General features: G+C 52.8%; 1 protein-coding gene across 11 annotated transcripts in view; it reads right to left on the bottom strand.

Annotated features, from left to right (window-relative positions):
- Positions 1–14470, bottom strand: part of DNM2 (dynamin 2) — a 109057-nt gene that overhangs the window by 57805 nt on the left and 36782 nt on the right. For all 11 annotated transcript variants that reach the window (XM_050770144.1, XM_050770153.1, XM_050770152.1 and 8 more), the window contains exon 2: positions 6811–6884. In XM_050770144.1, coding sequence (XP_050626101.1) covers positions 6811–6884 — 74 coding nt within the window. The remainder of the gene's footprint in view (positions 1–6810; positions 6885–14470) is intronic.

Raw genomic sequence — 14470 nt, forward strand, 5'->3', positions numbered from 1 at the left:
CAGGGCCTCCTAACTATGGGCCCACTGGTTGTACTTGGGGGTTTTTCCAGAGAGGTTCTGCCTCCCTCCAAGCCTGTGTCCTGCTACTGAAGCTGGAGCTCTGAGACAGCGGGGACTTCGTGTGAACCACGGTTCCCCCTAGCATCTTGTATACAGCAGCTGCTTAACTAAAATCCGTGAAAAAAGAATCTGCGCTCTAACCTAGGAGGACGTCACTCCCAGGAACCCCCAACTGGGGCCCCACTGTGCTAAACAGCCAATCCCCTGCACCTCAGGCCCTTTGAGAAGGTGTCAAGGGAGCCACAAGTGCAAGCTGCCACCTTCTCAGGGTCAGGGGGCCTGGGACATGAAGAAGCAGCCCCTTGCCAGAGGCCACAGTCACCTCTGGCCTGGTGACCCTGGAGGTCTTTGGAGCCTCCTGTTTCAAAGGAGCTTGTGGAGCCCCAGAGTGACCGATGGCCCTTGGTCAGAGGATGGCCCTCCCTGTCTTCAAAGCACAGCGGTCACGTGCCCGCTGGCACTGCTTAAGAATTTTGAAACGCCCAGGTCCAGCTGGGAAGACCTGCCTTCAACCCGACAGACAAGACAGCAGGGTTTGGGGAGGTGAGGAGAGGGAGCGAGGGAGGTGAGGAGAGGGAGCGAGGGAGGAGAGTTTTCGGGGTGCCTCGTGGCTTCACAGCCTAGCGACGCCCAGCTCTGGGTTCCTACCCTTCTCTCGGCACCTCAGTTTCCCCAAAATGCAATGACACAGAACCCAGTGCCGGGGCTCCCATACAACTGCGATCAAATCCCACCGGGAGCACACAGGCGGCTCAGAGGTTAGTCTCAGGGAACCTGCAGGGGCTGAGCTAGGGTCCCAGTGCTTTGCACACTGGGGCTCTGCCCTGATCTTCTCACTATTCCCCCAGCAAAGAACACAATGACCAGGCTGGCCCTGAAGGCAAGGAGAGGAGATCTGCCTTTCCCAAACCTGGCGTTGGCAGGCGTGACCGGGAGGAACAACTTGGGAATCAGCCACCATCAGGAGACCCTAGCTACCACGCCAGCAGGCAGGATCCAGTCATGCAGGACTTCCAGAGCCTTCAGCAGATCAAGAAGTGGGCCCAGCACACAGCACTTCCCATGCCCATTTAGCCCTCGAGTTCTCTCTAATCCGAGACAATACGCAAACATCTCCCGGTCCAGGACACATTGTCGCTGGGAAGGTGACAGCCTGAGCAGGCATCCCAGCCAGCCCTGGCCTGACGCACACCAGCTTGATTAACTCTCCAGATACAAGGCTGCAGATGGAATGGCAGAGTGATGGGTCGGGCTCACCAGGGAAGGAGCTTGGAAGAGTAACCCCCATCACTTCCCACCCACTAGGCAAGAAGGGGCACAGCACCAGCCCTTTGAGCTCGCTCACTCAGCCCGTGCCTGCGGAGCACCCACTCGGTGCCAGGTCCTGTGCTGGGCAGAGCCGATCGGCATGCCTGCCCTTGTGTGCTGGCGCAGAGAGAGACCATTAAGAAAAAACAAGAACAGGATAACTCGTGCTGCCGGGGAAGGAAGGCGGCAAGTGACCAGGTGGGGGTGAGCAGCAGAGACACTGGCACGTAGGGGACAGGGCGTTCCAGGCGGGCAGCACAGTGAGCACAGAGGCCCAGCAGTGGGAACCAGCAAGCTGGGCCTGAGAATCAGGAGGGAGATGGATGGTGGCAGTGGCTGGGGACCAGGAGGAGGTGAGGTCCCAGAGACTGGCAAGGGCCACAAGGCCTTGAGAAGGAGGCTCGATTTGCTTCTGAGGCCAGTGGGAAGCCCTGGAGCCAGGTCCTGACATCTCTTCCCTGGTTCCTGGGAGCACACTGAAGGCCAGTTCAAGGCCAAGGGCGGTGGGAGGGGTGGCTCACAGGGCCTCACTGTGCACATTCCACACAGGAACAGTCCCGGGCACCTAGAGTTTACAGGGCTGCTTCCCAATGAGGGCAGGGTTCACCTACGGGCCACCAAACTTCCTGGTGGCTATGGCCTTAGTAATGTTTAAACTTCTATGGCTAGAAGTTATGGTTCACTGCAGACGGCTGGAATGAGGGCAAGCTGGGCCACACCAGGCATCGCGGGAACCAGAGGGGAACATGGGCCGCGCCGCAGGGGCCCTGTCTTTGGACATCAGGCCTCACAAAGACACAGCCACGCCACAGCCAATGGGGTGCCATGGCCACGACGGCAGTGCCGCCATCACCCCCACTTTATAGATGAAGCCACCAAGGCACAGAATGGGAAGTCACTTTACCAAGTCCCGGGCCAGTAAAGGGTGGCAGCCTGGCTCTGAGTTTGGTCACAGAGAGCCAGCTTCCAATCCCTAGGAACCACATGGTCTGGTGCATACCCCACAAGGCCCCGCCAGCCCAGCAATCACCAATGCCTGCAATGTGTTCATTTTCCTCTCCTGTTAGTAGGGCGTTCTACCTCCCACCCACCTCCCCCAGCCGGGGTGCCTATGCTGCTTAATGCCTCGCCTGGAAGATAGTCTGGACTGCCTGGCATCTGCCAGCACGACCAGGGCCAGGCCCCTATCGCCTCTTGCCTGGCGCCATGCCAGCCTCCCTGCCACTCCCTATCCCCACTCCCTGCTTGCATTCTGGTCCCTGACTGTCCCTCCTGAACATGGCGGCCAGTGGTCTCCCCACAGCATGCATGCCACCCCAGCTCCCACTACCCAAATCCTCAACATGCCTGCCAGTCCCAGTCCCTCCTGCCTTCTGGCCCCTCCCCAGCCTCACTGCCTCCCCTCACCACTTTGCTAATGCTGTTTCCCTACCTAGAATGTTCTCTCTGGGTCCCCAATCCCAAGGTGAATCCAACAGACACTCACAGGCTGGGGCCTGGGGGCTGGGGCCACGCCAGGTGCTCACACTGCCTCCCTGGAGATCAGCTAAGGCCTAGCACCGAGTGGGCACCTACTTGGAGCAATAAGAGACTGGAGCCTGGCCGGGCGCAGGGGCTCACCCCTGTCATCCCAGCATTTTGGGAGGCTGAGATGGGAGGATCACTTGAGCCCAGGAGTTCAAGACCAGCCTGGTCAATATAGCAAGACTTCATCTCAATTTAAAAATCTGCCAGGCGCAGTAGCTCATGCCTGCAATCTCAGCCCTTTGGGAGGCCAAGGTGGGCAGATCACTTGAGGCCAGGAGTTCAAGACCAGCCTGGCCAATGTGGTAAAACCCCGTCTCTACTAAAAATACAAAAATTAGCCAGGCTGGGTGGCATGTGCCTATAGTCCCAGCTATTTGGGAAGCTGAGGCAGAAGAATTGCTTGAACCTGGGAAGTGGAGGCTGCAGTGAGCCAAGATCGTGCCACTGCACCCCAGCCTGGGCCACAGAGCAGGACCTTGTCTCAAACAAACAAACAAACAAAAAACGGAGAGTGAGACTGAAAATGCCATGATCAGGCGGGGCTGAGGGGTGCAAGCTGGGAGGCAGGAAAGAACCCCACCCATGTGGGACACCCCTGGAACTCTCTTTTGAATCAGCCCAACAGGATGCAACTATGTATCCACCTCTACCACAGCTACCACACCCACCCCCCACCTGCCCCCACCCCTTCCAGCACCTACTCCTGGCCTCCTCCAGGGCACGGGCCTCAGCACTGGCCCCTGTGGTCCCTTTTCCACCAACAGCCACAGGGATCTGGTCAAGTCACACCTTGGCCTAAGGCCACATTCCCCCAAGAGCTGGCTTAAGGGTGGGTTTTTTTTTGTTGTTGTTGTTCAGACAGAGTCTCGCTTTGTCGCCCAGACTGGAGTGCAGTGGCCGGATCTCAGCTCACTGCAAGCTCCGCCTCCCAGGTTCACACCATTCTCCTGCCTCAGCCTCCCGAGTAGCTGGGACTAAAGATGCCCGCCACCTCGCCCGGCTAGGTTTTTGTATTTTTTAGTAGAGACAATGCTCCCATGTGCCCTAAGGCAAGTGGTCAGGAAGCCTCGGCTCCCTCCTCTGTAAGGTGGGGACAGACATCAGGAACCCATCATCGTTCATCTGGGTCAGGCACTGGGCAGGTCTGCGCTCTGTGCTCCCTCCTGGCCAAGGCTCTCTGCCTGCTTCTCTCCCCTCTGCCCCGACATGTATTAAATAACGTGTTCTTCAAGGTTAACAAGGTGGTGTTATTGTCATCACTGTCCAGACAGGAAATACAGTGGCGGTCCCTCCCTAGAAGCCGGGTTGGGAACCTGGGCAGTCTCCGCTCCAAGCCTAAACCAAGCAGGGCAGGCTCTCCCAGTGGTGTGGCCAGGAACTAGCAGCATCACCAGGGACTCATTAAAAATGTAGTTTGCAGCCAGGCCTGGTGGCTCACGCCTATAATCCACGCCTATAATCCCGCACTTCGGTGGGCAGATCGCTTGAGCTCAGGAGTTCCAGACCAGCCTGGCCAACATAGTGAAACTCCGTCTTTACTAAAAACACAAAAAATTAGCCAGGCGTGGTAGCTCGCGCTGTAGTCCCAACTGCTCAGGAGGCTGAGGCACAAGAATCGCTTGAACCTGGAAGGCGGAGGTTGCAGTGAGCCGAGATCACCCGCCACTGTACTCCAGCTTGGGTGACAGAGTGAGACTCCGTCTCAAAAAAATATACACATAAATAAAATAATAAAATAAAATAAAATAAAAATGCAGTTTGCACATCTGACCCCCATCCTGCTCAATGGGAAACAGAAAACTACCAAGACTGATCTCCACAGTGACTTTCAGGACTCTGGGGTTGCCCATTCCTGGCACAGCTGATTGAACGCCTGAACCCAGAGGTGGCAGCCCATTGGCCCATTGGTGGCATACAAAATGGCAGAGCTCATAAAGAGGAGGTGGCGGGCCAATCGGCTGCTGTCTCTCACTGGAGCTACACCTTCTCGCCAGGTTGGGCGGGACCAGAGGATGAAATGAGGAGGCTTGGGAGGCCAAGCTGAGAGCCAGCGTTGAGGTCAGATGTGCCTGGATGCAAGCCCCAGATCTGGGGCCCGCTGGAAAGGCAGGCAACCTGGCTAAACCTCAGTTTCCCCATCTGTAGAATGGGTGTGTGTGTGTCAGCTGCCTTCCCAGTGTGAGAGTGTTTAAAAGGGCCACAAGGAGACATCAACACAAACTGAGTGTTGAACGCCCAACACTCTAGCCCAAGATCCTTCCCAAGGAGGCCCGAGGGGGTTTACAGCTGGGATATACACCCACCTCACGTCAGCCTCGGGTAGGAAGAATAGAAATACACTGAGACCAGGGAGGGAAAGAACAGGAAAAAATCCATACATAGGTCATACTATATTCAACAGGCTGGGTCTCCCTAAAAGTCAAAGTCTGATGAAAAAGCAATGGTGCCTGGGCACGGTGGCTCACGCCTGTAATCCCAGCACTTTGGGAGCCCCAGGCGGGCGGATCATGAGGTCAAGAGATCAAGACCAGCCTGACCAACATGGTGAAACCCCATCTCTACCAAAAATACAAAAATTAGCTGGACATGGTGGCACGCACCTGTAGTCCCTGCTACTCGGGAGGCTGAGGCAGGAGAATCGCTTGAACCCAGGAGGCAGAGGTTGCAGTGAGCCGAGATCACGCCACTGCATTCCAGCCTGGTGACAGAGCGAGACTTCGTCTCAAAATAAATAAATAAATACATGAAATAAAAAATAAAAAGCAGTGGTGGAGGGCTGGCACGATGGCTCATGCCTATAATCCCAGCACTGTGGGAGGCTCAGGCAGGACAATTGCTTGAGGCCAGGAGTTCAAGACCTGCCTGGGTAACATACTGAGACTCTCATCTCTACAAAAAAAAAATCAGCTGGGTATAGTGGTGTGTGCACCTGTAGTCCTAGCTACCCAAGAGGCTGAGGCAGGAGGATTGCTTGGGCCCAGAAGATCGAGGCTGCAGTGAGCTATGACTACACCACTGCACAGCCTGGGGAACAGAGTGAGATGCTGTCTCTTTAAAAAAAAAAAAAAAAAGTGATTATGGGGAGGCTGCTTTAGTGAAAAGTGAAGAAGAGATAACAAAAGAGTATAGGATGGGATTGAGTAGAGCAGCTATAACACCAGCCAGATATCTGGGGGACAACTGGTGACATGCTGAGTAGGGACTGGGACGTGGGTGCCATGCAGGAATGACTCCTTCTCTGGGGTATGATTCTGGGACTGTGTAGGCAGGTGTCTTTATTGCACGGGGAGGTGCACTGGGGCGTGAAGGACGGATGTGTCACCATGTCTGCTACTGACTTTGAAAGGGTTCAGCAGAATCGGTTTATCTATGACATATGGAAAGCACACATGGGGCCGGTGCGGGGGCTCACGCCTGTAATGCCAGCACTTTGAGAGGCCGAGGTGGGAGGATCACTTGAGGTCAGGAGTTTAAGACCAGCCTGGCCAACACGGTGAAACTCTGTCTCTACTAAAAATACAAAAAAATTAGCCAGTCATGGTGGCGGACGCCTGTAATCCCAGCTACTTGGGAGGCTGAGGCGGAAGAATCGCTGGAACCCAGAGGCTGCAGTGAGCCGAGATCGCATCACTGTACTCCAGCCTGGGTGACAGAGTAAGACTCTGTCTAAAAAAAAAAAAAAAAAGAAAGCACACATGGCACCTGGAATGGCATTCTGGTCACAGCTGAGGGCTTGCAGTGTGGGTGTGTAAGTGTTCACTGAGCCGTTTTTCAACTTCCTCACACATGTGGACCATGTGAATTCAATGTCCAATGACAGGCCAGGACCCAAGTTCCACCCTCCGCCCCCAGTTCCTCCTGGCCACCACACATCCACATCCACTTCCTGCTGAACCTCAGGCCACCCCACCTTACCTGTTTTCGAGAAGATGAGCTGCAGAATGAGAGGCCGCCGAGTGACGATTCCTGAACCGCGGGGGAGGAAGTCCCTGTGAGGGGGGAAAGGGACAGAAATTACTCACGCGTCCGGATTGAGGGGCAGGAAGTGTGACCACATGTGGTGGAGCAACTCTGTCTTGCAATTTGGGTGACCTCAGCAAAGGCACCAACCTCGGCTGGGCCCTGGGGAATGCTCTGGTCTTGGAGAGTCCTAAGGTCTGAAGAGCTCAGGAGGGTCTGCATGGAATGTCATGGTGACCAGAACCCTTTCCCTCTGGCAGGCTGTGCCCCACCCCTAGCACTCCCAGGGGGCCCATTCCCTGGTATGTATTTGTTACATTTCCCCCATACCCAGGAGATCAACACACTTTCTGTATGTTTTAAATCAACACGATGCCACATGCATATGGGTAAAATACAAGGAAAGTTATTGAAGACAAAATACGATGTGTTTCATGTCCAGAAAAGTCACATCTACAGAAGCAGGAGACGGAGCAGTAGATACCTGGATGTGGGAACAGGGGGTGACTGCCAATGGAGGGGAAGGAGCTTTCTGGGGTGATGAAAATGTTCCACATGTGGACTAAGGTGATGTTTACTAAAATTAAATGTAAAAGCCTGGACAAGACAGTAAGACCCCATCTCTATAAAAACTAAACTAAACTAAACTAAAATTAGCTGGGTGTGGTGGCCCATACCCGTGGTCCCAGCTACTAGAGAGGCTGAGAGAGGAGGATGGCATGAGTCCAGGAGACTGAGGTTGTACTGAGCCACGACTGCACTACTGAACTCCAGCCTGGGCAATAGAATGAGACTCTGTGTGAAGGGGAAAAAAAAAAAAAAAAAAAAAAAGGGCTGTAAAATGATTAAAGACCATTAATTCTGAAATAGATCAATTTCGTGGAATGTAAATTACCACTCAATAGAGCGGTTTCTTTTTTTTTTTTTTTGAGACGAAGTCTCGCTCTGCCGCCCAGGCTGGAGTGCAGTGGCCGGATCTCAGCTCACTGCAAGCTCCGCCTCCCGGGTTCACGCCATTCTCCTGCCTCAGCCTCCCGAGTAGCTGGGACTACAGGCGCCCACCACCTCGCCCGGCTAGTTTTTTGTATTTTTTAGTAGAGACGGGGTTTCACCGTGTTAGTCAGGATGGTCTTGATCTCCTGACCTCGTGATCCGCCCATCTCGGTCTCCCAAAGTGCTGGGATTACAGGCGTGAGCCACTGCGCCCGGCTCAATAGAGCTGTTTAAGAAAAATACATATCCTGGCCGGGTGCAGTGGCTCACGCCTGTAATCCCAGCACTTTGGGGAGGTCGAGGTGGGTGGATCACTTGAGGTCAGGAGTTCGAGACCAGCCTGGCCAACATGGCAAAACCCCGTCTCTACTAAAAATACAAAAATTATCCAAGTGTGGTGGCACGCCCCTGTAATCCCAGCTACTCAGGAGGCTGAGGCAGAAGAATCGCTTGAACCCGGGAGGTGGAGGTTGCAGTGAGCTGAGATCATGCCACTGCACTCCAGCCTGGGCAACAGAGCAAGACTCCATCAAGGAAAGAAGGGAAGGGACAGATGGGAGGGAGGGAAGGAGGGAGGGAGGAAGGGGGAGGAAAGAAGGAAGGAAGGAAGGAAGGACGGACGGACGGACGGACGGAAAGGACGGACGGAAAGGACGGACGGACGGAACGAAGGAAGGAAGGAAGGGTGGATGGATGGATCAATTCCATGTCTTTCACAATGGAAAAGACTCAGGCACAACCGCCCCAGAAGACATAGGGAGTAGCCTGCACCAACTGACCGTGACTACACCAGGATTCCAGCAAGGAGGAAGACAGGAAGACATCCTGTACACTCAGAAAGGAAAATGAAAGCTTCCCAGTGAGCACTGAAGTAGAAACAGTAGGCTCGGGGTACATTAAAAGGCTCAAAAGGAAATTCTGTTGTTTCATACAAAATGGTGAAAGGTTCTAGGCACAGGGAATTTTTCTTTTCTTTTTTTTTTTCTTTTCTTTTTTTTTTTTTTTTTGAGATAGAGCTTCGCTCTTGTTGCCCAGGTTGGAGTGCAGTGGCTCAATCTCAGCTCACTGCAACCTCTGCCTCTCGGGTTCAAGCGATTCTCCTGCCTCAGCCTCCCAAGTAGCTGGGATTACAGGAATGCATTACCATGCCTGGCTAATTTTTTGTATTTTTAGTAGAGACAGGGTTTCACTGTGTTGGCCAGGCTGGTCTCAAACTCGCCCTCAGGTGATCTGCCCACCTTGGCCTCCCAAAGTGCTCGGTTTACAGGAGTGAGCCACCGCACCTGGCCGACACAGGGAATTTCAAACAGGTTCTGCACCTTGATGAATGTCTGGATTGTTGAAAATTTGTACAGATGCCGGGCGCGGTGGCTCACGCCTGTAATCCCAGCACTTTGGGAGGCCGAGGCGGGCGGATCACGGTGAAACCCCGTTTCTACTAAAAATACAAAAAATTAGCCGGGCGCGGTGGCGGGCGCCTGTAGTCCCAGCTACTCAGGAGGCTGAGGCAGGAGAATGGCGTGAACCCGGGAGGCGGAGCTTGCAGTGAGCCGAGATTGCGCCACTGCACTCCAGCCTGGGCGACAGAGCGAGACTCTGTCTCAAAAAAAAAAAAAAAAAAAAAAAAAAAAAAAGAAAATTTGTACAGGACACAGGGCAATTGGTATGGTACAGCTGTGTCCTGTATGGAACGAGACAGACAGCATCCTGGGTCCCTGAGCGAGTGCCACTAGCACTACAGCCATTCCCGGCGGCAGGTGGCCCTACCCATGCTGGGAACCCCTGATGGGGGTGCTGGAGGCTTCCAGGAGACCTGTTTCTCAGCTGGGGCTGGGCACTGGAAATTCCTGGGAATGTACTACCCAGTGGGTGGAGTCGGGGGGAGATGTGCTCTTGCCACACACCCTGAACGATGGGTTCCAGCCTGTCAGTCAGGAGGCTGTCCCACCACTTCTGCAGCGCCTCCTCTGGCTGGGTGCAGACACAGCAGTGACTATACAAGTCAGCCCACGCCCTCAGGGGGCTTGCAGCCTGGACTGCATGGAAAAAGGGATCTTCATGGGCAACAGGGCTATGAAGGCCCCCACGGGGGTGCTGCTGGCAGAGCAGGGCTGAAGTTTTAGAAGCAGCCTCCAGTGGTCAGCGCTGGGGGGCTGGGGGTAGCGGTGCTGGGGATTACGAGGAGGAGGCTGGTCATCCCTGTCAGAGCACTAGGCCACCAGCTGGGATTTAGGGATGGATTACAATAAATGTAAGCTTTAGCCAGATTATTAACAAATGTAAGCTTTTAAAACCCTTCTCTGGCTGATGCAGGGGAGAGGGCAGGAGCAAGAGGCAGGTGGGGGTGACAGCTGTGGTTCAGGTGAGTGACAACAGGGGTGAGACCAGGGAGATGGCAGACAGGGGCACGGAGGGCAGTGGACAGGCCCTAGGCAGATTCCAGGGTGGTTTGGGAGGTGGATGGTCACAACCTGAGGGCAGGCTGGATGGAGAAGAGCCAGGAGGGTGGGAGGAGGCAAGACAGAGGGGAGCACCCTGCAGACACTTGCAAGGCCCTGGGGGACGGGCTCTGGCATCTGCATCCTGTCTCTGCAGCCACAGGCAGCACAGTCAGCTCTCCAGGCCTGGGATGCTACGGGGTCCTCGAGCCGCACTCCTGAGGATGACAAAGAGCCCAAGGGCCCTGCCAGCCAAGCACTAGGCCTGTCACACCACGTGCCCCAGTTCACACTGATGCCTAAGCTGTACTCCCCTTCCATCAGCCTCCCATTCGGCTGATGACGAGCCTGAGGCACAAAGAGGATACGAGATTTGGACAATGTCACAGCTCATGGCTTGCATGAGGAATGAACCTTTCTCACTGGCTCCTGAGCACTTGGGCGGTGCTGGTGACACTGGTGCCAACATTCTGACCGGGTGGGTGCAAGGAAGACACACTGCAGGGGTAAGAGGAGCTAGGGACTGGGATAATTGGAGAGGGTTCTCTGAGCAGGGGACTGAGGGAGCAAGCTATATCAATCGGGAGGCGGAGTGAGCAGAGCGAGGGAAACAGCGAGGGGGCTCCCCCATACAGGTGACAGAGCCCAAAGTCACCTCTTAGCATGGCCCCTTGTCTCCCCTTCACAGTAGTCACAGACACCAGGCTGTCCCAGGGGATTAACCCTATGAACACTACATGTAGCCTTGGCACTGGCCCTCCCAGAGCTCCAGGCCACCTAGTTCACAGATAGGAACCTGAGAGGCAGGGACACTTGGTATCTTGCACATCAGAGATGCAGCATCTCAGGTCGGGCATGATGGCTCACGCCTATAATCCCAGCACTTTGGGAGGCCGAGGTGGGTGGATCACCTGAGGTCAGGAGTTTGAGACCAGCCTGGCCAACATGGTGAAACCCTGCCTCTACTTAAGATATAAAGATTAACTGGGCATGGTGGCGCACGCCTGTAGTCCCAGCTACTCGGGAGGCTAAGACACAAGAATGGCTTGAACCCGGCAGGTGGAGGTTGCAGTGAGCCGAGATCGCACCACTGCACTCCAGCCTGGGTGATACAGTGAGACTCCATCTCAAAACAGAAACAAAAACCATACAAAATACAAAACAAAACAAAACAAAATAAAATAAAAACCCTAGCTAGATGTGGTGGTGGGCGCCTGTAATCGCAACCACTTGGGAGGCTGAGGCAGGAGAACAGTTTGAACCCAGAAGGCAGAGGCTGCAGTGAGCCGAGATCGTGCCACTGCACTCCAGCCTGGGGGACAGAGTGACTCAGTCTCAAAAAAACAGAAAAAGACAAATGCAGCATCTCAGAAACCATGCGGTGCTGGCTAAACACTGAATCACCAGCAGCGGCAGTGACAGCACGTGCCCCTCACAACGGTGCCACTGCTCCATCTTTTCAATGACTATTTTTGAAGTGTGCAAATGGAAGATATCAATGATAAAATAACACAGGAGCAGCCTGTAATGCAATCACAGACATCCTGTCTGCTTAGTGTGTCTGACGTTCATTCCTTTTCATGGTTGAATCTGTCCATTGCACTGACATTGCACTGATGGACTACAGTTTGCTCGTCCATTCACCATTGGATGGCAATCCGGGGTCTTCCTAGCTTGAATTTATTACAAATAAAGCTGTTCTGAACATTCTCATACGCGCCTTTTGTAGGCACATGTCCTTGTTTCTCTTGCTGAGTCATAGGGTGGACTTGAACTTGAACCGGCAAAGCTAGTCTCTGGAGATAGAAATCAGGGTAGTGGTTCCCTTTCGGGAAATGGACTAGAAGGGGCATGAGGGACTGTCTGACACCATGAAGAAGACTTGCATCTTGATCTAGCCAGTGGGTACCAAAGTACAATCACTTATTAGAAAATCAAAACTTGGAGCACTGGCTCACACCTGTAATCCCAGCACTCTGGGAGGCCAAGGTGGGTGGATCACTTGAGGTCAGGAGTTCGAGACCAGCCTGGGCAACATAACAAGCCCCTGTCTCTACAAAAAGCAAAAAGTAATTCGCTGCAGATGGTGGCATTCCCCTGTAGTGTCAGCTACTCGGGAGGCTGAGGCAGGAGAATCACTTGAGCCCAGGAGACTGAGGCTGCAGTAAGCCATGATTTTGCCATTGCACTCCAGCCTGGGCAACAGAGGGAGACTCTGTCTCAAAAAAAAAAAAAAAGAAAAAGAAAAAAAGAAGAAGAAGAAGAAAAGAAAATCAAGGTATATGTTTAAGATGCATGCGATTGGCCGGGTGTAGTGGGTCACGCCTGTAATCCCAGCATTTTGGGAGGCTGACGCGGGCGGATTATCGAGGTCAGCAGATCAAGACCATCCTGGCCAACATGGTGAAATCCTGTCTCTGCTAAAATACAAAAAATTAGCCAGGCGAAGTGGCGGGTGCCTGTAGTCTCAGCTACTCAGGAGGCTGAGGCAGGAGAATCACTTGAACCTGGGAGGCAGAGGTTGCAGCGAGCCAAAATCGCGCCCCTGCCCTCCAGCCTGGCAACAGAGCAAGACTCTGTCTCTCAAAAAATATATATATATATATATTTATGCGATTTACTATATCTAACTGAAATCTCAGAAAAAGGTCACAAGTCGAGGAGAACATGTCTGTGAAGATTCAGACACAAAAGTACAGGGTAGACAAATTTGCCCACGGAATTGTTATAATCCTGTTAGTTTCTCAATGAGATGAAAAATTCAGATCTCAAAGAATTTTAAAGCCCAGCAACAGGGGACTAGTTAAATATAAATTACATTCAACCTAAATTACATTCAACCTATATTTTCAAAAAGAAAACATAGATTTTCAATCAGCTTATATATAAGACATATGGCTGGGCATAATGGCTCACACTTGTAATCCCAACACTTTCAGAGGCCGAGGTCGGTGGATCATTTGAGGTCAGGAGTTCGAGACCTACTTGGCTAACATGGTGAAACCCTGTCTCTACTAAAAATACAAAAATTAGCAGGGCATGGTGGTGGGCGCCTTTAATGCCAGCTATTCGGGAGGCTGACAGCAGAATCGCTTGAACCCGGGAGGCAGAGGTTGGAGTGAGCCAAGATCGCGCCACTGCACCAACCTGGGCAACAAAAAGCTAAAATCCGTCTCAAAAAAAAAAAAAAAAAAAAACAAAATAAAATAAAATAAGTATATTTATATATAAATTATGGCCTATCCATGCCACAATGCAGCAATAGACACACAAAAAGAAAAAGCCTGTCCTTTCTAGACATGTAACTCCCTTCTGAGTGTACTAAGTGAGAAAAGAAGAAAAGGTTGGTACTGATCGGTTTTACTGAAGAAAGAAAAGGAAAGGAAGAAGAGAAGGAAAGGGGAAGGGGAACGGGGAAGGGGCAAGGAAAAGGGGAAGGGGAAGGGGAAGGGGAAGGGAAGAGGTACAGAAGAAAGTCTGTACTTTGTGATGAAGACAACCAAAGAGAAACAAAACAGGACCCGGGGCGGCTGGGGCCTGGTGGGGCAGGAGCCACGGCATATTCTCTGACATCTTTGAATTCCGCATCATACGCACGCATTACTGAGTTCAAAACATTAGAGTAGCTAATAGCTATTCAACACTGACTCTGTGCCAAGCAAGGCATTGAGAACTTTTCATGGATTATTAACCTTTTTGTTTTCTTTTGTTTTGTTTTTAAATAGAGACAGGGTCTCACTCTGTTGCCCTGGCTGGAGTGCAGTGGTAAGGTCACGGCTCACTACAGCCTCCAACTCTAGGGCTCAAGCAATCCTCCCGTCTCAGCCTCCCAAGTAGCTGGGATCATAGGCACCCACCACCCCCTTAAGTGTTTTGTTTGTTTGTTTGTTTGCTTTTAAGAGACAGAGTCTCACTGTGTCACCCAGGCTGGAGTGCAATGGAGTCCAAAAGTGCTGGGATTACCGACATGAGCTACCACACCAGGCCCCTTTCATTTTTTTGTAGAGGCAAGGTCTCACTATGTTGTCCAGGCTGGTCTTGAAATCCCTACAATGACCCCACTGCACCTGCCTATTAACCCATTTAATCATGACAAGATCCATTAAAATGGGTCTGCTGGCTCCATTTTACAGATACAAATGAGGCCCAGAGGGTGGGGGCCTGCCCAGGGTCACACAGCATCT

Source organism: Macaca thibetana, chromosome 19 (genome assembly GCF_024542745.1).
Source record: "Macaca thibetana thibetana isolate TM-01 chromosome 19, ASM2454274v1, whole genome shotgun sequence".
In the NCBI taxonomy this organism is placed as follows: Eukaryota; Metazoa; Chordata; class Mammalia; order Primates; family Cercopithecidae; genus Macaca; species Macaca thibetana.